A 27,827-nucleotide genomic window follows, 5' to 3' on the forward strand; every position below is an offset into this window, starting at 1 on the left:
CTAATTGGAAGTGTTTGCTTGAAGCAGAGAAGCTAATTAATTGGTGTAATTGGCTTGATTCTTTGAAATAAGTGTTAGGTATTCATTCTGACCTCTAACTAGAAAGTTAACTGAGGTGACTCGTAATTCTAATTACTGTATTTCCTTCCTCAGTTACCTTAGGCAAGTCACATAGGGTCTGTTCCAGTCAAGGCTTTTCTATTCCATGGCTACATTTAATTTTCCAATTGAAATTATTACCTGGAAAAAGGAAAGGAAGAAAATGGGGGTTCCTGGTTTTCCTAGTAGTTGGAACTGCAAAACGGTTAAGAACCAAGGCCATTTTTTGTGTGTTTCTCTCATGAAGCCTGTTTGGTTTCCTCCTTGTAATTCTCTGCTTCACACCATTCTTCTCTCTTTATACTGTGGCTTTCGTTTACCTCAGCTTGTACATCCATCATAGTGATGCTGAGGGCCTTTTTCTCTAAACTTCACAGTTGATGGACATTTCCTCTGCCTTTTTCAACTCCTGGAAAAGAGAGTAAGTCTGATGAGCTTAGCTTAGCCTATAAATGAATCTCCCTTGGGTCAGGTCTTCATACCTGGCCATTTTCTGCGACAAGATAGTCTGATTCTTGAAGACTGTATGACTGGAATGCAAGTCGGATCCGGTCGCTCATGCTAATACCCTGACTCTCTCCCAGGTCTGGTATTTTGAAGGGAATGGGAGATGAGATAGTGGAAGGAGCAAGTATAGACCACTTTTTTGAGAAGTTTGGTTGTGAAGCTAGAAGAGAGTGGGCAATAATCAGAGGAGGAAAAAATGATTGAAGAAGAGACAGCATGTTTAAGCCTGGTGGTAAGCATCTGTAGAGAGGGAGATGCTGAAGATACTATAAAAGAGGGGATATTCTGTAGAGGCATGGTTTCTGAAAAGGCCAGAAGGGATTTAGTGCACAGTTGGCAAGATTGGCTATAGATAGAATGAAGGACATAACTTCCTTTATAAAAAAAGAAGGAAAACTGATCAAATATTTAAAAATGGGGACAATAATTTTATAAATAGATAGTAGATTTTATTGAGGAAACGGTAACAACCCTGTACATTTCATTTCCTTTTTTATTATTCATTCATTCATTCATTCATTCATTCATTCATTTTTTAGATGAGGCAACCCAACCAAATTGTAAGGACCTTGTCAGCTTACAATCCTCTTTTTTTTTTTTTTTTTTTTTTACGCTATAGGTGTAAAAACTTTCTAGGTGGTCTCCCATCAAAGTACTAACTAGGCCCAACCCTGCGTAGCTTCTGAGATCAGACAGGATCGGGCTTGTTCAGGGTAGCATGACCGTAGACAACCCTGTATATTTCAGTATCACTTAATGGCCCTAACTTATTGGATACAAGTTTATTATCTCCCCATCCAAAGGGTTATATTGGCCCTTCCATAAGGGTAAGCTTTGGTTATCTGAAAGCATTACTTAACCTTCAAATCTTACCTGATATGAAAATGAATGTTATATATAATCCTTTAATATGCTCTCTCTACGTCCATCTAACAGCTTCGTCTTTCTTTTGTTTTTCAAAGGCTTTGGTGAAGCATGTCCAGTCTAAAGGATATCCAAATGAACGTTTTGAACTTCTCACCAACTTCCCTCGAAGGAAGCTCTCTCACCTGGACTATGATATTACATTACAAGAGGCAGGCCTTTGTCCTCAAGAGACTGTCTTTGTACAGGAAAGAAATTAACATCATGGCCTGACCTCTCTCAGCTTACCACATTTTTCCCTTTTCCTGTGAGATACCATGTCACTGAGTATGCATTTTGGCTCATAGAACCATAGAGCCAAAGTTGGGCAACCAAGTCACCTGCCTTCTCTTTTATTTCTTGCTTTCTCCTATAATCAGTCTCTTTCACCTCCCTCCCCGCTTTTTTTCTTTCCTCTACTATTTCTTTTTCCTACTTTTCTTCTTTCTTACCTAATTGGGTGACCAAATGGAAGTATAAAGATAAGACCTCCTAGTACTGGCAGCAGGAAATGTGTGTTCCAAGAAGTGGTCTCTTGCACGGCACTTTTTTGGGATCAAATGATTTTACTCCTCAGACTCCTTTGGTAAAAGAATGACTAGATTCAGAATAAGAAAAACCTCCCTTTTTTGTAAGCCCCATTTTTAGTAGAGAGAAGAAATTCTCTAACACATGTTTTATTGTTCATGTAGGAAATAACACATAACAAACTATCCAGGCTTTTGTTTACATGGAAAAAACATCCCTTATAATTACTACTCATCATATTTAAAATTTTTTTTCATACTTCCAGCTAGAATTATTTCCATGATACGTGTTATTGGCAGAATGAGTGTTAAATGTGGGGTGAATAGCATGGGGTGGCTTCCAATATCCTAGCCTGAAACAGCTTTCTTCATTATTACTGTATAAACTATATTGATCCTGCTAGTCCTGGAATGGACATTTAGTGAGCATATTGTGGTGACTGAGATAGGAAGGTGCTTGCTGTTTTTGCCAGTACAGCATTTTAGTTCCTTTGGCCCTTCCACTGTTTGGGTTCACAAGTGATCTATAGGAAGGCAGCTGTTCAGTAATCATGCAGTACAGTGGCTTGTAGTTTTAACCACTATGGTTATTGATTGTTCTATGTGCTTTAAGGCATACTTATATATGTCCCGGGGGAAAAGAAAGAGATGCAGCTGAGAGTAACCAACCATGTTCCTTTGGTTAGAAATAATGATTCATTTTTTACCCTTTGTTGGAACAGTCTCTAAAAGGCTCTGGTGACTAAATGAGCTTAATTAGTTCCTCATGCTGTTTTCTTGCAAAAGGTATCTAAACTGATAGTCTCTCTATGGGGAATACCTTTAAATTCAATTCATAAAACAACATTTACTAAGAGAGGTGGGGAAACTACCAGTAGTCTTTAGATGTTGTGGGTTTTTTCTGCCAACAAAAGCCACATTCAAATTATAGTTGGTGAATGCTTTTTTCAGTATTATTTAGAAGTTGCCATCTTGAATCTATATAATACTATTTGACTTATCAGCTTCACTGTATGCTCAGTTCTTATTTTAAACTTTAAATAGAATCCTTTGAAAGGGTAGTGGTGATTCTGGTGGCAAAATCAGAACTTTAACTTGCTATAAAATGGACCTATTTTGTCAATTGGGGTTTTAGATTGATTGATTCTTCTACTTGAGGAACTTAAATTGCTATTGCTCAGAGACCTTTAGGTTTCCATCGACTTTAAAATCACTCTCTTGGTAACTAGGGGATTTAAACAAAAAGATACTTGTGTGTTGCCTAGTACAGAATTAGAGAATATGGTTTCTAATGGTTGAATTTTGAGGGACCCTGCCTAAAGAATGAGTAATATTTCTCCTCAAGGAATCATGGAAAATTCTGTTTATTCTTCAGTGAGTCCTTTTGAATTAATGTTCTTACATTTTTTCTAAGTCTGTGTAAGTGCTTATGTATAAGTATATAATTGTATAAATATTTATAAATATATTTATATAATTACAATTTCATTTATACCTTGAGTCAAAGTTCTCTCTTTAGATGGATGACTGAGTAATATCACTTTGGTGTTTTTTCATAGGCTCTCGAGGCTAACTAGTGGCTTCTGAATTATCGAGGAAACATGGTTTTCATGTTAACTCCTCGATTATATCTCTGAACTTGGATAATATACTTGCTATCTAAGAAATAGAGCTATGATGCTATTGAAGGTGCATTAGAGGGTAAAAAAAATTATCAGTAGTAGACAAAGTCAGAAATCTAAAAAATTCAGGGAGGTACAGGGTAAGAAGTGAGGATATGCTCAGCTTTGGTGCTGTGATTGCACCCATCTCCACTCAGCAAAGTCACAGCTAAAGCCAAAATCTGTTAAAAATATGAAGTCGAGAGCTTTCCCTACAGGACTTTGTTTCATTCTTTTTACCTATTAGCTTCTCTATAAAACATATCTGGAGAACCTGAGACAACATGTTCATTAATGATAGGATGTAGTTCTTTTTGATAAGCTCAACCCTAGGATATCCATTTATGAGAAACCAAAGTGACTTTTTCAACTGTGAGATGACCACGTATATACATAAAGTGATTAAGTAGGCATATCAAAGAGATAGGGCATGAGATATTGACCCAACTTAGATACAGCTGGAGTGTTTAGAGTACAAGATGTAAAGGATTTTATTTTGTTTTGAGGCAGAAGTATAATTATCCTGGGCTTGATAAAGAAGCCTATGGGAGGGAAGATTATGGATTATACATGGGAAGAGTGAATAAGAATATTGCTTTAAACTCAAGAACTTAATTCACTTACAGAATGTGCCTCCTCTAGTTTGTCATTTCATCTGCAAATTCTTTTGCTATTTGGAGGAGAGGTTTTATTGAATAGATTAAATGAGGTTAGTAAGAAGTTTAAAAATAGTTTAAAACAGTTATTCCTTGTAGGGATTTGAAACAGCTTGAAAGAGATGATAAAAGGTAGGGCAAAGAACAAGATAGATTTTGAGAGTAAGTGACAAGACAAATACAGGGAGATAAAATGAAAATGAGTGGGGGAAAAAGTGACAGGAAACATCTTTTAAACTTGATTTAGAAAGGAACCAGATAAGAGAAAGAACAGCCAAATGAGAGAACAGGGAACTAATTTTGAGTAACTAGCATGTGCTAGGTACATTCATTATATGCATTTTCTCCTTTAATCTTCCTAAGAATTCTACAAAATGCGTATTTCCCCCATTTTGTAGATAAGAAAGAAATTTGAAGTTTAGAGAACTTGTTCAGGATGTCACAGCTAGTAAGTGGCAAATCAAAATGGACATCCAGAGTCCATGCTCTTTACACTCCTATGCTGTAGTCTCCTACAACAGGAGAATTGACCCAAAAGGTAATCTTCCCGTTGTTTGGCTCTGTAAAGTATCATTTGGTTTTGTTTCCTGAAAGCTATGTGACTTGAGCTATGCCTATAAATTCTTATTCCGTAGATGGAGAAAATGTTACTGTGCATATGGAATTGTAGACCCCTTGTAGAAACTCTAGATAAGATTATTTCTGAAGTCCTTTCCACTCCAAAATTTTATGGTTTTAGTCTCTCCCCTTTAATATATTATCCCTAGGCTAATTAAAATTATACTTGCTGATCAGTTCCTTTGCATTTTTCTGTGTCCAGATTTCGTTTGCCTGATAACATGATCTAACCTCACTGTGACTGAAATCTCCAGAAAAGTGGAGAATGTAATAGTTACAGTTCTGATAATGATCTTTTAAATGCAGTTCATTATTTTTAAAAGCTTAATGCGATATTCCTAATCATTGTTGAGTATGACTAACATGTAATTAATGAGAACCAAATGTTTCACTGAACACCAGAGTTAAATTTTATTTTACCTATGTACTTAATCAAAACACTTTACTTACTGAGCAATTGTTAGGAAATTGATTTATGTAAGTTATAGAATTTACACTTAGTTTTGGCAGAAACAACTTTTTCAGATCTAATTAGTCTGACTTAAAAATATTTCTTATCTCAGAGTATATCTCTATTGTGTCATTCTCTCTCTGGCCTTCTTTCATTTAACTACTCAATAGTGAATCGTGGGACACAGGTTGATGAGTAAGTAACGTCTTGTGTAAAAGTAAATAAGAGTTGGAAGAACCAACCTCTGATGAACATGGCAATTTTCTAATAATAGAAGCCTTGATGAAAAGGCTACTTAAAGACAGCTGTGTACTATGAATATTCAACTTTATTGATTTGCCTTGCTTAGCACTTCATTTATTGTCTTGCCATGAAACTTAGTATTGTACTGTACACATTTTAGAACAGTGGCAAGAATGTTCTTTAATACTAAAAATAACCGACAGAGAATACTAAGCCAATATGTTGATTTCTCCTGTTACGTAGAAATTTGGTATTTTAATGACGGTTATTTTGGTTTTTGACTCATCTGTGTGTCAGTCTTGCTAGAAAGACAGCTTAGAATCCACGAGTATTTTTCACAGAGATTATGATGACTTTGTAGTTTTCCCATGAAGTGAACTTGTGGTTAAAATTATTAGATGTAATGATGTGGGATCCTTAATTAGTTAATCCTACTTTCTCTTTTACTTTTGTCCCTGATTTTTGACATCCATTCTCTGAAAATTAGTCATTATTTTTAATGAAATTGGCTATGTTTAAGAAATTTATTTCTAAATTTTCATGTTTTAAATTTTTTATAATTTAATATACAAAGAAGAATTTGAGGCAAATATCATTTTTATTAGCTCATTTTCTGTCTACTTACGAACTCTCTTATTCCAAATAGAGAATGGCTACTAGTTCTGTGACACTCTTTCCCCCTTTTTTAGCTTACAAAATGCTGTTGTATTGCTTAGAATCTCAGTCATTCTCATAAGCATGATTTTTGGTACAGGCTTTTTCTTTTTGTCATGTGATTTGAAAGTAGATTTGGGCAATCCAATATGAACTACATTAATAAAACAATTTGGCATATCTGTAAGGCGTTTTCAAAGGATAACCACATTTACTTGTAGGATTAGAGATACAAATACCAATGGTAATATTTTGCCTTAGAACAGTCACATATTAATCTATAAATATGGCAAGTTGCCTTGTTGTACTTAATTCTGTTGCAACAAACAGCAAGTTTTTGTTGTTTGCTTAATGATATTCCTCTACAGAGATCAAAATGCCCGAAGATTTTTATATCTCTTATAAGGTCACTTGGGTTTTCAAATAAGAATAGTCAAGTTAAGCTGAACTGAATATAAAAATTTCATCTCTATCAAAAGTTATTAATCTAACTGGACTACCATGAATCATTAATTTATTAGGCATGGTAAATAAAATGGGAAGCATTTCAAATCATTAGATAAATTCTGACCTGGAATTCAATTCTCCCTTCCTTAAAATCTTTTTTATTTGCTTTTTTCATAGATTCAGTAGGGGCATCTTAACTGATAAGGGAGTAATTCTTGATCTGGAACCATTCCCTACCATTATACTTTTTTTCCCTCTGTCACAGAGTCGCTGTGTTTAGAGTACATGTCACCAGGATCTGTTTCAACTTAATGACATTGAAATGTTGATGCTCAGTTGGATATCTTGCTGTTTTCAACAAAATGGTTTTATAGTATGCTTTCTCAAAGCTTCTGTGTTCTTAATAATGGAAAATATTAATAAATGGCGTGATTCAAAATATAAATAGGTTTTTGACACTAATCATATGCTCTTAATAACTTTTTGATAATTTATTGACCTGTAAGTTAAACCTCACATGGAGTGATCATTGCCACCAGAAAATCCTCTGAAGGTAGTGTTTGACTTCCACTTTTTAGTTTAATAAATAGCAAGTTTATAATGGGGGCCCTTTGTCATATCCATTTTGGGACTTGGGCCTTTTTACTTTCCTAAGTTTATCCCTTCAATTTTGAAAAGCTGTTTAAAACACCTGCTGGGAAACTATGGATAATCCTCTAATCTTAGATTTAGAGAAATGAGTACCAGTTGATGCTAACATGATACTTAGACTTTAAGGGGCTTCCATCCAAGTTTTGGCATGAATTTGTTAGACAAAATTTTATTCACTCCTTTAAGAATGTTTTTTCTTAGAACGGTTTTCTTTTTGATTGTTAACTTCTAAGCATCTGGTGTCTTTTTTTTTTAACCCTTTAAGAAACAAAGTCTGTTTTCGAGTAGGTATTGATTGTTCCATGGAAACTCAGGAGTGTCTGTAGGCTCTGCATGCTTTGTATGAGTTCAATTTGAACAATGCGTTTTGAATCATCTGAGATGTCCAATTCTGGCATGTCTTCACTGTTTTTTAAACATTTTTCATGTCGTTTTTCAAACCTCACTTCCCATCTTATTCAGAGAGGTTAATCAAGGAATGAAATTTGGGGATAGGGATGAGGGTGGGTTGGGGACTTGAGTGAAGTCAGCTTGGGGTATTTGCTTTAAAGAGTTTCTCAAGCAGTTCCTAACAGTATTTAGAGATTCCCTGGAATATTTGTATACTCAGCTTATTCTGGACAAAGTGGTGGTCTTAGTGAGATTTGCATTCTTTATGCAGGACAGGCTCTAAATATTATAGATAGTGTAACTTTGTTATTGAATCCAAGAAAGTAATGGACAGAGTGTTCCTATTGTAGTGTTTCTGGTAAGTGCTCCCTAAAATGCACATCTAGTTCTCAGCTTTCTGGGTTTTTAATCCTATGGTGCTAGGAGATACTGTTTCTACAGCTCTTCTCTAAGTGGGAGGAAGACTTTGGACCAGTGAATAGGGGGATTATCCACTAAATATTTTTTGTTCAAGACACACTAGAGACCCTCCTGTATATCTAGTAAGTGATAATAAAGGTGCTAGGGAAAGCCTTAAATTTGAAGACACACAGAGGCTGTAGGAAATCTAAACTTGTAGGAGGAGAAAAACATGCCATTAGATAAAGCAGAGCTGTAACTGCTGGCTAAGACTCAATGGAACTTCCACTTGCTCTAAAACCAGGGAAATCTTACATAACTGGGTGTGATATATCTATAGATACACATAGTCTATAGGTAAATAATTTCAAAAATGAGGATCTTTCTCTCAGTTGGTGATCCTCTGGTTTTGGCTGTACCAAATTGTGAATATTGCTGTGTTGTACCCAGTTGCTTTATATTGATACTGCAACTTGAATTGGGGAGGGGGGTGGGACACGTGGGGTGGGGGAGGGAGGGGAGTGGGAAAATAAGTCTTTTGAAGACATCAGCTCACTGTGCTGAGAGAGGGACCAAACTCAAGGAAACCTCTGATCTATAAATTCAACTGCTGCATTTTTTATAAATACATGTAAATGTCCTGTTGTAATATTTGATCTTGGAAATAAAATAAACTTTTCAGTATTAGTTTTTGTATTATTCTGTGAGATAGGACTATGGATATTACTTTTATGAATACAGTTCTGGTTTCAAAAGCTTGCCTTCATAGTCTCATGTTTAGGACAGTAGTAGTAACTGACAAAAGTTCATGGTCCCGTGTCAAGAGTAATGCTTGCTAGTTTTATTTATTTTTCTGCTCTTAGTACTATATTAGACATTTATGGTGAGTACTCTATAAATGTTGTTTGAGTTGTCATGAAATCATTGGATTTGCTAGCCTTGTTAGGAAAATAAGATTCTTTCTATATTTGACATTTGGGCAATTCAAGTGTCTAGTTCTTCAAACCAGCAATGACTAAGGACTTAGTTTAAGCAAGTGAAGGAAAAAGTAATTACTAAATTAATGGGAGAAAAGCCAGGAGATATTATTATATCAAGTAGTAGAAAATGGGGTGGCTGCCTAGCTCACAGTAACCCCAGAGACTAGTTTGTGCTGCTCCTCTTGTGGAACTATTCCTCATACCCATGTTTCAGCACAATATCCTCATGGGACTTGCCATCTACTTTCAACACCTTGTTTCCCGGGCTACATGGACTGGTCAAGGGGTGAGCATCCTACCTAAATTGGGACAATAGGATGCCTTTCCCATTCCTCCAGCCACAGACTGTCTATCCTTAACCTTAACTAGCCTCACTGTACCAAATAATAGAGATGGTGATGAGCAAAACACACAGCCCCTTCCCTCAAAGTACTTTCTTTTTAATTAGGAATATAGACAATAAGCAAATAAAAAAATACAGATGAGAAATACTATGAGAAAAAAAAAATCTAGAGAAGGGGTCAGCAGAGACTTCTGCTTTAAATGAGGTGTTGGGGAATAATATTGAGGCTGAGATCTGAAGGATGAAAAGAAGGTGGCCATGGGAAGAGAAGGAAGAAAACTTCCAAACAGAATGACAAATGCAAAGGCCATGGAGCAGGAAAGCTTTGGATGTATTTGAGGTATTTAAGGAAGGCCAATGTGTCTGACATGTAGTGAACAAAGGGAATGGCATAAAATGAGTTAAAGCCAGATCATACAAGGCCTTGTTAGGCCCTGGTAAGGGCCCCAGATAATGTTGCAAGTGTAATGAGAAGCCATTTATTATGTGGAGAGTAGACTGGAAGAGAGCAAAAGTAGAGACTACTGCAATGATCAAGGTACAAAACAGAGGTGGCCTGGACCAGAGTAGTGGCAGTGGAACTGGGAAGTAGTATATAAATTAGAGATGCATTTTGAAGGTAGAAATTAAAAGACACAATTAGATTAGATGTGAGGGAAGGAAAGAAATCAAGAAAGACAAGTTATCAGCAGGTGGGTAGGTAGTGGTATCATTACTGAGGTGGGAAGACTGGTGGATCAAGCAGGTTTGGTGGAAGAGATATCATTTTGGATATTTTAATTGTGATACTTCCAAGTGCAGATATAGTATAGGAAAGTTGGCCATGTGAGTCTGAAGCTCAAAGGAAAGGTGGACTGGAGTTCGAGATTTGAGAAATCATCAGTGTTATGGATGGAGTTTAGTACTATGAGAAAGAATGAGTTCACATAAGGAGAAAATTAATGAAGAGGGCTCAGAACCCAGGCCTGAAGATCACTAACTTAAAGAGGCCCAGTCAAGGAGCTGCAACCAGTGAGACAGGAGAGACACCAGAGTGGGGTGTCAAGGGAGCCAAGAGTGAGAATGTTCAAGAAGGATCTACCAGCCAACGATGTCTAATTCTGCCTAGGGAGATCAAGTGAAAAGGACAGTAAAGTGCTCATTAGGAAAAAGGAATCACTGGAGACCAAGAATGATGTTGGAGATGGAAGCCTAATTTGAGTGAGTTGAGGTTTATCATATTTTTATCCTAATGAAGAACAAACTAAAAAAACTTCCTCTTCAGTGGACTGGCATAAATGGCAGCTCTTTCAACATCTCCTACCTTCCTTTTTTTTCTCCCTCCAATTAAGGGAATGTGCTCTTTTGTGTAGTCAGCTGTCAGTTGAGGTTGGAGCCCACACACAAGGAAGCTGATTAGTCAGTCACTCTTAATCTGGGAAAGACTGGCTGATTGTCATCTTTTCCCCTTTCCTTCTGCCAGAGAATTTCATTTTCTCAACTTCCTCTATTCCTTGCCCAAATCCCACCCCCAGATCCCAGAATGGAACATCTGTCTATTCTGTTCTCCCAAGCCTTTCAGCTTTGGGAAGCCTTTTATGGCATTAGGCAAATTATTTTCCCACCCGGGCCCCATTCTTAATTTGTGCCCTCAAACTCCCATTTGCGTCTCCCTAGAAATACTACCAACAAAGTGATAACTAGTAGCTATGTCTCCAAAAGAGCCAAATTCTAAGATTAGCACATCTGTGAAAAGATAATGCTTTAATTCTTTCATAGCAGTGCCCAGGCCTCTGTTACCAGAGAGGGCCTACTACAGAGAAGTGAAGAACCTAACCTAAACCTGGCCTTACTAGTAAAACGATTTATTGTAAATATATAGTTTCTAAAAGAAGTGTCTCGTTCATTAGATTAATAATTGAATTAATTGTCACAAATTTACCCTAAAGAACAAGGACCTGCAGTTGTCATCATCAGCCCCAACTAAGTTTGGCACTTTAAGGGGTTAAAGCCAATCCAGCACTTTTCTTTGCTCCACAAGCACCATTTTAATATCCATATGAGACTGTCTGCTGTTAGATAAGCCATTGAATTCGGAACAGAAATACCTTCTAAAAATCTGAGTGATATCTGGTAGTCAGCCATCAGATCATTCTAATTGCCTAACTACAAGATGTTCTAACAGTCACTGCTTGGCCCGCTGCTGAAGCTTCTGTGCCTCATGAGTAATGAACGGCATTTCTCACCCCTCTGGTCCTCCTGGAGGTTTTTATAGATTATCCAAACCCAGGTACAAGTTCCAGGCCTGAGGCTCTTGCATAACAGTATTTCTCACAGTTACATTCTCTGACTCAAGACAATTTAGCTCACGAGGCCATGTCTCCTGGTTCCTTCTTTAGGGTCACATGAAAATGAACAGGAGACAGGTCATCAGGAGAGTGCTCTCCAGGAAGAGGAAAGCTCCTTCAATGGAAGTCTATGGGCAGTGGTGCGGGGGCACACACATACACACATGCCCACACTCGCCTGGTTGACCTCTGTATGTATTTAGGGCCTCCCTGACCCTTCTTGAAGGTCCTGGAAGAGGCTGGGTCCTGCAGGAGTGCCAGCTGGGGCTCGCTGGAGCGCAGGCCCACTCTGAAGACAGCCCTTCTCCAGATTCTTTCTCTCCTATCCTGATTCTTGCAACTGGATGCAGGTAAGCAGGGATGAAAGGGCCAGTGAGGTAATGGCCAGGAAACAGTATGGTCTACCACAGACTTCCACTCAAGGGAGCCCTGGCTCTGCCACTGAGCAGCTGTGTGACTTCAGGCAATTTGTTTAACTTTTCTTTGCCTCAGTCTATCAACTTCAGGCCTTTACATAAGCTTAGACTACTTTTCCCTTCCCAGTTTTGCCTGCCTAATGCCTATTGTCAGTTAGATTTTGAATTAAATAGCACTTCCTCCAGGAGTTTTTACATCAAGTCTGCAGGAGAGGATTTGTTGTCCCTCCTTCCATTAAACTTTAAGCTGGATTACACCTGAAGGTGGACACCTCTGCTCAGCACTTGCTTACTGCCTTGACAGTGTCTCCACCAGACTTTTAGTCCTCAAGAGAAGAGACTGTATCCAGTCCTCAGTTGGGGCCCCTGGCAAAATGTCAGTCATTGGGAGGGGTGTGGGTTAAAGTAATGACTTGCTAAGACCCTCAATTGGTTAACTCGCTGAGATGTACACAGAGAGCCCTGAACTCTGCGATGGACAGTCTGGGGAGAGAGGCTGCCCAGACACATGCCCTTGCATTACAAACGGGGTGGTGGGGGGTGGTGGGGGCGGTGAGGACTATTATCCTACAAGTGCCCTGCCTCCTGACATCAGGGCAAGTGCCTCACTCTGGGGACCTGAGGAGGAAGCAGCTGGTACTAGGGGGCCTAAGTCATGAAAAGAGGTCTGCTGTGGTGGACTAACTGGGAGAGAAGGCATGATCTCTCCTGATCCCTAATTCACACCCTTCCCCTCAGGCCCCTTATATCCCTGAAGTAGGGCCACTGTTCCTATCATATCCTGCCTGAGAACTCCCCTAGCATATGCCCCCTCCACAGGAATTTGAACTTTCTTTAGTCAAGGACAAGTTATTTAATTCATTGTGAAAAACATGGTGTGGAGGGCAAATATTCTGTGGAGAGCGCACTTGGTGAAGGCAACTCTTCACTTTAAACTCTTCACATTAAAATGCAAATGTCATTGCATCAGGAAGTTCCCCTTTGGGAGAAATGCAGGAGCCAAGCATGGGCTCAGAGATTAGACAAAGCAAAAGTCACCAAGGCCTTCAAGAGTTGGTGAATGAGAGGGCAGGAGCATTCTCCCAACCAAATGCCCTATTCAATACTGTGTCTGGACTAGTCTCTCTACCGTAAACTTCAGTCTGGACAAATAGAAGATGCTACGGTAATCACTTGGGTTTTTAAAAATGAGTTCATAAATTGTAAAACTGTTTTTAAAAGGTATAATAAAATAAAAATTTAGGATAGTAATTTCTAGGAACGAATTCAGAAAGATGGTAGGATTAGAGAGTACACACCTGGACTTCAATAATATTAGTGGTAATGACCTGTTTTGTAAACTGATTATATTTACATGGGTTTTGTTTAATGATCCCATACAACTTACAAGTACAGATACATTATATACATTACGTTTAATTCTTTAAACTCTGAAATATTTCATTATATATGTATGTGTATACATATGTGTAAGAAACATACACAGAAAAAGAGAGGGGGAGAGAGATATATACATTTTTTAAAAATTATGTGCAAAGCAATGTGTTAGATGGGAGTGTCAAGAGCCTTAAGGTGACACAGATATGTAAATGAATTGCGAAATGGCAACAGACCACTTTTTGGGAATGTCATGGTACTGACTTTTTCAGATCCATACTGATGTGAGTTACCCAAATATTACTAGTCTTATGTTAATTCATATTAAAAAAAAAAAAAACAAGGAGAAAAAAATGTCATAGATGATAGGGGCAGAGGAGGCATTTTACAACGTATATAGACATGACGTTTTAATTTTTAATCAATTTTATTGATACACAATTAAAATATAATAAAATTCACCAATTTTAAGAGTAGTTTGATGAGTTTTGTCAATGAATATAGCTGTGTATTCACCATGAGAATCTAGATTTTGTACACTTCAATGACCTCAAAAAGTTTTCTTATGTCCCTTATATTAATCCCCTCTTCCATTCCCAGCCCCTCGCAACTACTGATCTGCTTTCTGTCACTAGTTTTGCCTTTTCTAGAATTACATATAAACAGAATCATACAGTGAGTAGTCTTTTGTTTCTGGCTTCTTTCACTTAGCATAATGTTTCTGAGATTTATCCATGTCATTGCATTATCAGTAGTCCATTGTTTTTTATTGCCTAGTAGTAGTATCCATTTGTATGGATATACCACAATTTATTCACCTATTGAACATTTGAGTTATTTCTTGTTTTTTTGTTTTATATTTTTTGTATTTCTCATTTTTAATTGTTTTTTTTTATTATGGCAAAATATATATAACATAAAGTCTGTTATTGTAACCATTTTAAAATATACAATTCAGTGGCATTAATTACATTCACGATCCTGTGGAACCATCACCACTCTATTTCCAAAAATTGTTCATTACCCCAAACTGAAACTCTGTAACCATTAAACGACATCTACCCATTCCCCAATTCCCACAGTACCCCGTAACCTCTAATCTACTTTTCATCTCTGTGAATTTGCCTGTTCTGGATATTTTATATACATAAGTGCCTTTTAGTGTCTAGCTTATTTCATTTAGCATGATTTTTTCAACTTTCATCTATATTATAGCATGTAACAACTTCGTTCCTTTTTATGGCCGAATAATGTTTCATTGTGTTTGTGTGTGTGTGTGTGTGTGTGTGTGTGTGTACACACACACATATATACATAAACATTTTATTTATTCATTTATCTGTTGGTAGACAGGATGTTTCCGTATTTCTGATTTATAGTTATTATGAATAAAGCTGCTATGGACATTCAAGTACTCGGCTCTGTGTGGATAGGTGTTTTCATTTCTTCAAAGTAGTTGTACCATTTACATTCTCACCAGCTATTTATGAGAGTTTCAGTTGTTCCACATCCTCACCAACACTTGGTAGAGTCCAACTTTTTAACTATAGCAATTCCAGTGGATATGTAGTAGGATCTTACTTTGGTTTTAATTTGCATTTCCCTATTTTAATGATGTTGGGTGTCTTTTCATGTTCTTATTTGTTATATATATATCTATATATCTTTTTTTGTAAGATGAAATGAAGTATCTTTTCAAATCTTTTTCCCATTTTTTAAAATCAAGTTATCTTCTTATTATAGAGTTTTAAGAGTTTTTCTATGTTCTAGATACATGTCCTTGGTCAGATGTGTATGTTCTCACACTCACATACATAGTCATAAAACATATATAGTATTTTCTCTCAGCCTGTGGTTTGCCCCTTCATTTTCTTAATAGTGTCTTTTGAAGAGCTAATTTTTAATTTTGAAGAGTTTATAATTTTTTATAGGTTGTACTTATTGTGTTTTATCTAATAAATCTTTATCTACCCAAGACCCCAGTGATTTTTCTCCTTCATTTTCTTCTAGAAATTTTATTAAGGTTAGATCTATGGTCCATTTAAACTTCATTATTGAATATGGTTTGAAGTAATTCTCAAGTATATATATTTTTGTTCTGCATATGGATTGTTCTAGCACTACTAATTGAAAAGACTATCCTTTTACCACTGAAATACCATCTTTTTCAAAAATAATTTGATGATATATGTAGATATATTTCTGAACTCTCTACTCTGTTCCAGTGTTTTGTCTGTCTTTTTATGCATTACTTCACTATCTTGATTACTGTAGCTTTATAATGTTTTAAAATCTCATGGTATAAGTCCTTCAACTTCGTTTTTCTTTTTAAAAATTATTTTGGCTAATTTAGGTCCTTTGCATTTCCATACAAATTTAGATTTAGCTTTTCAATTTGTATTACAAAATCCTGCTGGGATTTTGACTGAGATTACGCCGAATCTGTGTGTCAATTTAGAGAGAATCGACATCTAACGATATTGATTCTTTTGACCCATAAACATGACATATCTTTCCATTTATTTAGGTCTTTAATTCTTCTCAGCAGTGTTTTGTAATTTTTAGTGTACAGATCTTGTATATAGCTTTTATTTTTATGCTATTGTGTAAATGGTATTTTAAAAATTTTTACAATTTGCCATTGCTTGTATATAGAAATACAATAGAGTTTTTGTATAGCAATGTTTTTATTCTGTGATCTTACTTATCTAACTGATCAGTTCTAGTAAATTTTTGATAGATTCCTTAGGGTTTTCTATATAGATAATCATGTTACTTACGAGTAATGACAATTCTTGTTTCTTTATTTCCTATATGTATGGCTTTGCTTCTATTTATTTTCTTATTGCACTGCAAAGGACCTCCTGTCTAATGTTGAATGGAAGTGGTAACAGTGGACATCTTTAAAATGATATCTTTTAAAGAGAGAGGATGGATGACACCTTAAAAAATTTTTGTTTTTCTGTACCAGATAGAATAATCACTGGCTGTAATAGAGGTACAAGCAAAATATAATGGGATGAGGAGTGTGTGTGAGAGTTCGCATTGGAGAATATTTATAAGAGGGAGAATTTTTAAGCAAGTTCCTTGGCTCTTCTTTAACTGACCTTGGGAGGTGACAATATCTGTAGTCTGTTGCCCTCACCCAATGCTCCCAGCAGCAGAGCCCCCATGACCCTCCTTCCATTGGTTCCAGGACACTGTCGTCTCCCTGCATAATGGCATGCTCACGGACCTGCTCCCGCATCCTGGGGCTAAGCCTTGGTACTACAGCCCTGTTTGCTGCAGGGGCCAACATGGTGCTCCTCTTTCCTAACTGGGAGGTGACTTACCTGTTGAGAGGCCTTGTTGGCAGGCATGCCATGCTGGGCTCTGGGCTCTGGGGAGGAGGCCTCATGGTAAGTGTCCTGGGTTCCCTGGGTGTGAACTCCCAAAGTGCCCCCCAGGGGTGGAGCAGGGAGGTTTGGGGGAAGAGTGTTTTGATTCCTTGCAAAAAAGTTTAACAAGCTGGTCTTAGGTCTATAGCAACTCCAAGCAATAGAAGACTCTAGGAAAACTTGACAAGGGTTGCTGAATTTTGGAATAGGCAGGCTGGGTATGAACATTGTTGTCAATAAAGTCAGATCAGGATAGTCATCCAAAATTGGGTTCTGACAGTCAAAGCCAAACCCTCTGGGAAAGATAGGATAATCCAGTCCATGTGAGGTGACCAACCACTCTTTTCAATAGCCACAGGTGGCAGCTAGCAATGTAAATTACTCAGTCTCTTAACAGTCTTCTCTCCTCTCCCAGGTACTCACTGCAGCTATCCTCATCTCCTTGATGGGATGGAGATACGGCTGCTTCAGTAAGAGTGGGCCTTGCCGAAGCGTAAGCACCAGATTCTACTCTTCTAATACCTAGAATGTCCTTACATCCTATTTCTTTCAAGGCAGAGTGATAAAAAGGCAATATTGGTCTTGGGATTTGAAGTCGGGTTCTGACCATGCCCCTTAATCATCCTAAGCTCTTGGGAAAATTGCTTAAGCCTCAGGTCCCCACATGAAAAATTGGAGTTAACAGGGCCAAGTCAATGATCCTGTCATATAATAAACCATAAATGTCATAATGAACCATAAATATCTATACAAATGTGGGGAACTGTTACTATTATTTTTTAGCCTATTGAACAATATGACATGAGTTATGTACACTGTAATCATGTATTATTCATAGAAAATTTCCTGGTACTTTGCTTAATTTTTATTAGAGCTCGAAGGTTCTCCAGAGATCTTTTAATGACTAGATTCCAGTTTAACCTTTCCATTTTACAGATAATGAAACTGAGGCCCATAATAAATTTTCACTTTATTAATTACATAAGCATCTCTCTATATATATTTGAAAACTCTGTTTGCTCACACACAATATTGTTTATTTTGTCTCAGACACATGAATCTCTAGCCTCCTTATAGTAACTCCACAGCTTGCTTTGATATCTGCAGCCCATATACTGGGAACCCTGCTGATTCAGAATTAAATGTAAACACCCACACATTCCATTCACTATCTGTTCTCAGTCAAGTCTGGTTTTCCCCTAGGGAAGTGGTTCTCAGACTTGAGTGTGTATCAGAATCCCAGCAGGGTTTGTTAAAACACAGATTGCTGGGCTCCACCCCCAGAGTTTCTGATTTAGTAGGTCTGGTGAGTGGAAAATTTTACATTGCTAACAAGTTTCCAGGTGATGTGATGCTGCTTGAACAGGGACCATATTTTGAGAATCATTGTTCTAGTCTTATATAAGACTATTTTATCCTGAATCTTTTCACTTAGAGTCAAAACTTACTATGCACCTTTCTCTGTGCCCTCCCAAGCTCCAAAACAGTTTGACATCAGTGGGGGAAATGACTCCATGATTCGGTATAAAAACTATTTATATGCTTTATTTAAATTTTAAAAATACGTAGTCTTTGGAAAGGAGAAAAAAAAATCTAGTATCCTGTGAAATTCCAAATCCCAATTTGGAAGCCAGGTAGAATTTTCTGTCCCATCCCTTCCTAGCTCTACCCAGTGACCCCTCATTAGACACCCTACCTTGGTTAAGCTTTAAAAGAGGTGCCATGGAGTAGCCTGATGAATATGATGGAGAAAGCCTGAGCACCAGAGAAGTTAGATTGTCCAGATGGCCCACAAGTTACCTAGTCATGACCCCATCTCAGGCTCATTGTTTCTTCTCTCCCTCTACAGATACTCACTGCTCTGTTGTCAAGTGGCCTGGCTTTGCTTGGAGCCTTGATTTGCTTTACCACTTCTGGAGTAGCCCTGAAAGATGGTCCTTTTTGCATGTTTTATGTCTCATCTTTCAACCAGACGCAAGGTTGGAAGTATGGTTACCCATTCAAAGACCTGAATAACAGGTAACTAGATGGAGAGTCAGATAGATTTGCAGCTTTTTCAGGGAGGGAGTGGGGGAGATAGAGAGAGCGACGGGGAGAGAGAGAGAGAGAGAGAGAGCGAGAGAGAGAGAGAGAGAGAGAGAGAGGTGGACTACAAACTCCTTTTGGTGGTGCATTCTAGCATCTAACTCCTATGATGCTTAACAACTGAAAAAGCAGCAGCAATAATCACCCTCAAGAGTCTAGGCCTGTTCTGGGTGAGGCCCCAGCTTTCCATTGAGTTTGCTTATTTGGCTTTTCTTACTTATTCCTCAAACCTGGTCTCCTTATATTTTGAAACAGGAATTATATGTATGACCATTCACTCTGGAACTCTGTCTGCCTGGAGCCTACTAAAGCTGTCGTTTGGCATGTGTGCTTCTTCTCCACCCTACTGTGCATCAGCTTCCTCCAGATTCTCCTGGTGGTCATTCATTTCTTCAACAGCTTCTTGGGCCTTTTCTGTAGCCTCTGTGAGAAGTCATAATGCCCTTTTATGGATAGGAGTTTTCATCGGAAGCTTCCTTGAATCCTTTCTGCAACTAGGATTTATGGGTATGAATCATAAATGAACTTCCCTTTTAGGTATTCCTGTAGGAATACTAACAATAATAATTCCTTGCACATATGTTAATGCATTTTAAATCACATTGTAAACTGCAAGATGATATGTGAGTAGAAGAAATAATTAAGTCATTATTATTGTGTAGGAATTTATTGTACATAAAATGTCCTCCAGCCATGATCTTACTTCAGCCTCTCAACAACTCCATAAAATCTACCGCGTGTTACAGATACAGAAGTTAAGGTTCTTAGAGGATAATGGGCTTGCTGCTTAAAAGCACTCAGCTAGGTTCAGGTAATGTCAGAACCTGAGTCCCTATCTTCTAAATTCAAGTTCACCACTTGTTATGCTGAACTATGTGTTCTTAGAACTCACAGGTTGAAGCCCTAACCCCCAATGTGACTTTATTTGGAGATAAAACCTCTGTAGAATTAATTGAGGTTAAATGAGGTCATAAGGGAAAGATCCTAATCCAGTAGGATTGGCATCCTTATAAGAAGAGGATGAGATACCAGATCTCTCTTTCAACATGGGCATAGAGGAAAAGGACATGTGAGGACACAGCCAGAAGGTTGCTATCTGCAAGCCAAGGAAAAAGGCCTCAGTAGAAACCAACCTTGTTGGCACCTTGATCTTGAACTTCCAGCCTCCAGAAAATAAATTTCTGTTGTTTAAGCCACCCAGTCTGTGGAATTTTGTTATGGCAGCCTGAGCTAATTAATCCACCAGTGTTCTTTTCATTAGTGTTCAGTGAAGTTCAATAAGTGGTATATACTGAATATCCATGGTGTGCCTAGCATTCACTGCTGTGCATGCTGAGAATCCAAAGATGATTGAGACATGATCCTTGACCTTGAACCCTACCCTGTCCTTAAAGAGTTCATAGTCAGGTTAGAGAAACAAACACATGTATCAATAATTTAAATGCCACATGGCAAGGGCCATGTGAGATGTCAACATAGGGTGTAATGAGAGCTTGGAGGAACAGTGAACCCCAAAGGGAAGGATAAGTGAGAGATCAAAGAAGGCTTCCATTGTGTCTGAGCTGATTCTTAAAATAGCTTGGAAAAGAGGAGAAGGTTTTCCCAGCAGAGGAAACAGCACACTCAAAGGCATAGAGGGGATAAATGGGATGGGGTGTGTGCAGAACTGGGATGCCACAGCTGCTTCTAATGTGGGACATGGAAAAAAGAGGGCTTCCTTCTCTCACACTCTAGGATAGTGAGTAGAGTCAGGAGTGGGATGGAGATCCTGGTGGGAAGATTTGATGGTTAGGGAAGAGGATGAAGCAAGCAGAAGCAGCCTGGGAAGAACCAGGAAGAAGGGTAGTCAAGAGTAGAAGTAGTGGGTAGGTCCAGGAAATTTCCTAGAAGGAAATTTGGAGGCCCAGGTGGTACTGTATCCCCTCCACAGTCCCTTGGACCCCAGCTTCATTCCAGCACTATTCAAGGTCAGGGAGGAGCCAATGAAGCACCAGAGGCTTCCAGAATATAGCAATTCCTCTGTTCCCAGGGTGCCTCAGCAGGACTGAGGAGTATGATTCTGTCTTCTGATAGGCAAGCTAGCAGAGCTTGTAGAAGTCAGGTCCCTCCAAACACCATCTCACCCTCTCCTCTCTGGAGCTGCTGGCCTGACAGGCCTGTCCTGAGTGGGGAAGGTGGACAGTTAAAACTGTCAGGAACAGAAAAAGTCTCTTGATCAGGCAGGGTGTCCTGAGGTCCAGACATCACATCATATATCCACATACAACATCCAAGAAGCATTGCCTGTGCCTGTCTCACATGACCCTGTTGGCTGATTTAGTTTCAGGGTTATGGCTAGGACATACCTGATCTACAGGAACTTCTCTTGCAGGAGAAAGATATTGACATCTCCACATAATTAATGGAGAATTAAAAAATAATTTATGTCTGGTTTTGGACATATTAGGTGCACACACATACACACACAAACACTAGCTTTACAATCTTTATCCTGGCTTGGCCTTACTTTGATGGCTCAGCGGGACACTGAGGTGAGAGATGTTAGTTTTTGGCACCAAGACAATTCTCAGTGAAGAGGTGACTCTTGCTTGAGCCTCCTTCATCCTCAGGAACCTCAGACTGATATTATTGTAGAACTTAATACGAGTTCAAAGGATAGTCTCTCCAATCTCTGCCTCAGCTAGGCCTATCATTTTCGCTTTCAGATTCTGTACTTTTAGGGTGGATTCTCCTGTGGTTGGCTGCTGACATTCATAGATCTCAAAGTGCACAAGGTCAAAAACAGAAGTCTGGGAGTAAAGCTGACAGTGCCTTCTCCAAGTTTGAAGTACAATTGCTTCAAACTTGTTGAGGGGTGCAATGTACTTAACTAGAGACAAGCTAGAATAGCTCGCCTAACTTCTCTCTTCACAGTTCAGTTTATTGTGGATTGTGAAGAGCTGTAGGGGGGAAGGAAGAAGGGCCTTGGAGAGGCAATAGGAGAAGAGAAGAGAAGAGAAGAGAGGAGAGGAGAAGAGAGAAGAGAGAGAAGCAGAGAGGAGAGGAGAGGAGAGGAGAAAGAGTTTCTGAATTCATTCTACCATGGGCCCCACATTCATTCTACCGTAGGCCCCACATGCCTCCTGTTGGCTGCCCTCTGTGAGAGTCTAGAGAGCACCTGCACCCCCTTCCTCCTACCTATATCCCAGGACCATCTCACACTTACAATGGGCTTTTACCTTGGTTTTATCTCCCCAAACAAAAGCACCATCTGGCTTTTGGCTTGGCTTCCAACCAGGTTTTGTTGAGAGGCTGGTGCTAATCTGTTTATCAGGATGGTATTAAGTAAATATTTTATTCCAAAGAAAAGTTGTCTGTTCCTTACCTTGTATGTGCCTTCTTGAATATCATCCTGGAATGAAGAGGATGTTGCCTCGTTTTAATAGTGCTCAGAGAAAAGTAAGGCCATCTCAGGAACAGGCTGTCCTTCAGCTTTCTGTTATAGAAAGTGGCACTCCATTTAGTGATAATTAGTTTAGCCTAGTGTTCCCCAGCCAAATCTATTCACTCTTTAGGGCAAGGCCTGGGTTTTATTCATTTTTGTATTTCCAGCCTCTAGCACAGATAGCATAATAAAATATTTACTGAACTGAATTATGTACTGGATCTTCTATGTTTTTAGTTGGACTGCAGTAGATAGGTAGGGTGAGAGAAACATAATTGAAGAACTCATAAAACGTGAGAGAAAATCTGCATTCTAGGAATATGATTTCTTGAGGCTGGTGAAACAGCTAGGAGAAAACCCATGATCTGCGTCTAGGAGATACTGGACTTCTGTGCCAGGCAGGGACCATGCTGGTCTGTGGATGCATGACCCAAGCTCAGGTGGGGTTGCTAAACCGGGATGCAACAAAAAGGGTGTGACTGAGGCAGCACTGAGTTGGTGCTGAGTGCACATCTGGCTCTGTGGCCCTTGCACAGACCCCACTCTGCTGGCCAGTGTCAGGAGAAAGATTCAGCAACCCATCCAGATCACAAAGGGACTTATCTGCAAGCAAAGAAGTGTGAATTCTGGGGAACAGTCATAAGGAGCCATCAAAAGATTTCAAACAGAGCAGTGACAAAGGAAAGCCATACTGGGGACAGTGTGAATGCGGGACTGTGAAGGTGAAGGTGAGGTGAGTTTACTGAAATGCAGGGGACCAGTGTAGGCAATACTATCAAGAAAACACTTTGTAAAACAAAACCTGGAATAGTAAAATTGGTTGCTTTCTAGTGGAACTTGCAAAGGTATACTTTTATAGAAACTATCCCCTTTGCATGTTAGAGTGGCAAGTTTTGGAATTTGTTGATCCAATTAAAGGTTAAAAGTTACTAAAGGAAGCCCTACTAGATATTGGGGGAATTTCTTAGTTTTTGAAGGTGGCGGAGGCCAGGATACTACAGTCTTAAAACAGGACCAGAGACTGGTGCTCATTAGCAGGAATGCACCCTAAATCTGCTCCTTCTGACTTTTGCACTGGAGCAGGGCTGTGAGTGAGGCTGAGAGAACTGCAGATCGGCGGTTATAAATTAGAGCCAGGCATTGCAAACTTTTCTGTAAAGAGCCAAATGTTAGACTTTGAGGGTTATAAAGCCTCTGTTGCAACTGCTCAGTTCTGCCAATATAGTACAAAAGCAGCGACAGACAATATGTAAGTGATCATGGTTGTTAGAATAAAAGTTTATTTCTGGATACTTAAGTTTTAATTTCCCGTAATTTTCACCTGTCATGAAATATTCTTTTGATTTTTTTTTAACCATTTAAAACCTGTTCACAAGGCGTACAAAACAGGATGAAGGCTGCATTTGGCCCACAGATCAGTTTGAAGACCCTTTAATTAGAAACGGGGGCCTACCGCTCACTAGCTCTGTATCTTTGGATCTCTATGGGCCGTAGCTTCCGTGTCAATTTCTTAAGAGCGGTTAATAACAGCTAACGCGTATTAAAGTGTTTTTGAAAACCCGGCAGAGACAGATCAATTTCGTCCGAAGTTACCGTGGCTCTCACCCGGCCAGTTCCCGCCCAGCAGCGGTGCGCACGCGCGAGGGAGGGCGGCCAGAGCCCGCAGAGAAGGGCGGGCCGTTCTGCGGAGAGCGCATGGCGGCGACACGTTAGGGCCCAGGGCGGCCCTGTTGCCTGGCGACGGTTTCCCTGGTCGGTGCCGCAACCCGCCAGGCCTTCATCGCGAGATACACCGGGCCAAGAAGCCCGGGCCAAGAAGCCCTGGCCATGGCCTCGACGGTCCGTGCGTCCTTCTCTACTCCCGATGGGTTGCCTGAGACTGAGAAGAATTCAGGGGAGTCCGAGAACACCTATATTCTGCGGCCCATTTTCCAGCAAAGGCGGGTAGCGGACGGGTTGTTGCGGGGCCACCTGCGAAACTGCTGGGTCAGGCAGGCAGAGCTCGCCTGGAAGCCTGGGCTTGGGGAAGGAGCGCGCTGGCGCGGGGCGGGGCGGGGCGGGGGAGGGAGCGAGGGAGGGGCGCGTCGGGAGAGAGAAGTGCTGTTCTTCTTGGGCTTTCAGCTGCAGGGGGCAGCAGAGGACCCGACTTGCCTTGCAGTGTTAGAGAGCCTAAAACTAGCGCAGTGGAGATGGTTGGCTCTAGGAGACCCAGGATGAGGGGCACAAGGGAAAGGAGATGGATAGAATAGCAGAAGAGAAAACAAGCGGCTTGTGTCGAATCCCATCCAGCCGTGTTTCGAGGGTTACTGTGTGCATACATGTGTCAGAATACACTTATTCCTCCGCAGGGCAGGAGACCTGCGTATACAGTCTAGTAGTATATCGAGGCCCTTGGCTTGCCACCTCGATGCTTTCCCATAATTAAGACACATAGCCTAGTGCAGAGGACAGTCTGCTAGACCTGTAGGGATACATCATAAACTTCATTGTCACAAGATGAAAAAAATTTTTAAATAAAATATTTTCCAAGCTTCTCCTGTTGTTTGAAACCAAATTACTGAATCAAATATTTGGCAAATACTGGAAGCCAGAAATTTTGGTTGTAGTGAGATAAAAAATTTCATGCATCAGTTTTCTGATTGGGTAGAATGGACATAAAAATAGATATGTTCAGTTACCTTGGTAAACGATTCTAAATGCATAGAATGCCTGTGTTTCTGCTGCAAAACAGTGCTGAACATGATTCACAACAAACTTATTATGTAGGAATACTCCTATGAAATTATTTGTGACTTGTTTGAAGAAAACTTTTAACATTTACTGAGAATGGAAAAGGCTTAAGAGAAGAGCTGGATATAGTACATTTGTTAGTAGGTAGATCACATTTTAAACAGATCAAGTCCTAGAAATTGTCGATGATTCTGAAGTTCATCTGTGAGAATAAGCAGGCAAGAGACCAAAGAAAATACTGTTAAAAAGTAATAAGGGGCCACTAGTACTACCAAATATTAGACCACATTATCAACTCAAAATTTAAAACATTCTGTTAACTTGGCACATGATAGACAAATCATCCGATGGACTGTATAGCCCAGATAAGAACCTTAGTGCTGTAATATATCATAAATACAACTGAAATGCTAATGGTATTTATAGGATGCTAAAATGAGAGAAGACTTTTTTCTCTACTTTCAATAATCCATTTCTTCAAAAAGTATTTATTGTCTACTATGTGATAGATGCTGTTCTCGGAAATGGGAATATAACAGACAACAAAACAGATAAAAATTCCTGCCCTCGTGGAGCTGGATAAAAGGACAACAAACAAGATAAATACATAAACTATATAGTGTATCAATCAGATAGTAAGAAGTACCAGGAAGGGATATATAAAATGGTGTGGTAGGAGAATAGTTTGAAGTTTTAGAGAGGGTGGCTAGGAAAAGTAACTTTTGAATAAAGACTTCATAGAAGTGAGAGAGCTAGCTATGCTTAAAGGGTAGAATTGAACTTCAGGCAGAGTTTAACAAGTGCAAAAGCACTGAGATTTGCATGCCTGGTGTGGTTAAAGAACTGAGGGAAGGTCAGTGGGGCCTGAGTGGAAAGTAGTAGGAAACAAGGTCAGAGAGTTTGGTAGAATAGACCATATGGGACCTTGAGAGTCACAGTTAGGATGTTGCTTTTACTCTGAGTGAGGTGGGAAATATGTGGGGTATTTTGCATTGAGAGAGTGTCATGATCAGTATGTAGTTTAACAGGACCAGTCTAGTTGCTATGTTGAGAACAGGATTTGGGGACAAAGGCAGACACAGAGAGACTTGTTGGGAGGCCATTGTAATCCAGGCAAGAAGTAATGGTAGCTTGGAACAAGGTGGTGTCAGTAGGATGGTGAGACTGATTGAATTTTAGATTATTTTGAAGGTAGAACTGATAAGATTCGCTTATGAACAGGATATGGCTGTGAGAGAGAAAGGCAACAAGACTGACACCAGTTTTTGACTTGAATAACTGAAAGAATGGAGTTACCATTGATCAAGATAGGGACCACAGCAGGAGGACCTAATTTTAGGGAAAGGAGATGATCAGAAGCTCAGTGTTGGATGTATTAAATTTGAGTTGCCTACTAGACATCTAGATGGAATATATGTTGGAATATGTGGTCTGAAGTTTGGGGGAGAGGTCCAGGCTGGAGATACAAATTTGGAATATGACTTGTTTTCATAATTTGTTTTTATCCTTTTATAATAATTAGATGTTTTGAACTGTTTCATTTAGGTTCAGATCCTCTGTGGTTAAAGACTGTATCCATGCTGTGCTCAAGGAGGAACTGGCAAATGTTGAATATTCTCCAGAAGAAATGCCTCAGCTCACAAAACGTTTATCAGAAAATATTAAAGATAAATTAAAAGGTAATATTAGTGATATTGGAAATAACTCGTTTTCTTCAAACATTCAGTTTTACCCATTTGTCCTCTTTCTCATCTTTAAACAAGGGACAGATGCTATTAAAGACAAACTTCTCTTTAATGTCTAGTTTTCTTGATCATTTGTAGGTTTTTGCAGATGGTAGGAAAGAGTAAAGATGTGAAATAAAACATTGTATGGAACCACTATCCAGGAAATACAAGTATGCTGAATGACCAGGAAGTACAGGGGCTCCCTTCCCCCATAATTCTTGGTTGTTTTTCCCACCAAGATATCAAGTCCTCAGCCTGCCATTCAGTACCCTTTCAATCTGACCTCAGTCCATCTCTCCAGCTGAATCCTTGCTACTAGTCCTAATCCACCCCTTCCTCCTGCCAAACCCTACATATGCAGAGCAGATCTTGTGCTTTTCCTTCCTGTTCTTTATCTATTTCTCTGTTTCTCTTTTTAAATAATGTTTTAACATCTGAAAAGTCCTCTCTTTCTCTCTACTGGTTTTTAAAAATACCATTTTTTGAAGGGAAGAAATGTCTTTGTAATAATACTTTTTCATTATAATAAACCTGGACAATACAATAGTTTCCCCTTATCTGTGGGCATATGTTTTAAGATCCGCTTTGGATACCTGAAACCATGAATAGTACTGAAATACACACACACACACACAATGTTTTTTTCCTGTATGTATATACTTATGATTAATTTATAAATCAGGTACAGTAAGATTAACAACAATAACTAATAATAAAATAGAACAGTTATTACAATATGTTGAAATTAAAGTTATTAGAATGTGATCTCTCTCTCTCAAAATATCTTGCTGTGATGTACTTACCTTTTCACTTAAAGGAAGCACTTTACAGCTTC

The 27,827-nt window shown here is 39.0% G+C and overlaps 3 protein-coding genes and 1 long non-coding RNA gene across 6 annotated transcripts in view; 3 read left to right on the forward strand and 1 right to left on the reverse strand.

Annotated features, from left to right (window-relative positions):
• UBXN7 (UBX domain protein 7) overlaps positions 1-7,211 on the forward strand; it is a 43,677-nt gene extending 36,466 nt beyond the window's left edge. The window contains exon 12 of one of the 2 annotated variants that reach the window (XM_023526359.1): positions 1,569-7,211. In XM_023526359.1, the coding sequence (XP_023382127.1) occupies positions 1,569-1,730 (162 nt within the window). In that variant the 3' untranslated portion in view covers positions 1,731-7,211. The remainder of the gene's footprint in view (positions 1-1,568) is intronic. The other variant, XM_011385922.2, reaches the window with a different exon arrangement.
• On the reverse strand, positions 1-24,230 carry LOC111734164. Its single transcript, XR_002778345.1, has 3 exons — positions 24,129-24,230; positions 22,476-22,586; positions 1-508 (listed from the first exon to the last, which is right to left on the reverse strand). It is a non-coding gene; the product is annotated as an uncharacterized LOC111734164 (long non-coding RNA).
• On the forward strand, positions 16,852-19,674 carry TM4SF19 (transmembrane 4 L six family member 19). Its single transcript, XM_023526360.1, has 4 exons — positions 16,852-17,047; positions 17,442-17,519; positions 18,876-19,045; positions 19,367-19,674. Exons 1-4 carry the CDS (start codon positions 16,868-16,870, stop codon positions 19,548-19,550), a joined length of 612 nt encoding a protein of 203 aa, XP_023382128.1. The 5' UTR covers positions 16,852-16,867; the 3' UTR covers positions 19,551-19,674.
• The window catches only part of TCTEX1D2 (Tctex1 domain containing 2), a 17,374-nt gene continuing 13,758 nt past the window's right edge, over positions 24,212-27,827 (forward strand). Inside the window, exons 1-2 of one of the 2 annotated variants that reach the window (XM_011385924.2) lie at positions 24,212-24,475; positions 26,811-26,944. In XM_011385924.2, coding sequence (XP_011384226.1) covers positions 24,363-24,475; positions 26,811-26,944 — 247 coding nt within the window. In that variant the 5' untranslated portion in view covers positions 24,212-24,362. Of the gene's footprint in view, positions 24,476-26,315; positions 26,424-26,810; positions 26,945-27,827 lie in introns of those variants that run through there. The other variant, XM_023526361.1, reaches the window with a different exon arrangement.

The sequence above is a fragment of the Pteropus vampyrus genome, unplaced genomic scaffold (assembly GCF_000151845.1).
Source record: "Pteropus vampyrus isolate Shadow unplaced genomic scaffold, Pvam_2.0 Scaffold826, whole genome shotgun sequence".
In the NCBI taxonomy this organism is placed as follows: Eukaryota; Metazoa; Chordata; class Mammalia; order Chiroptera; family Pteropodidae; genus Pteropus; species Pteropus vampyrus.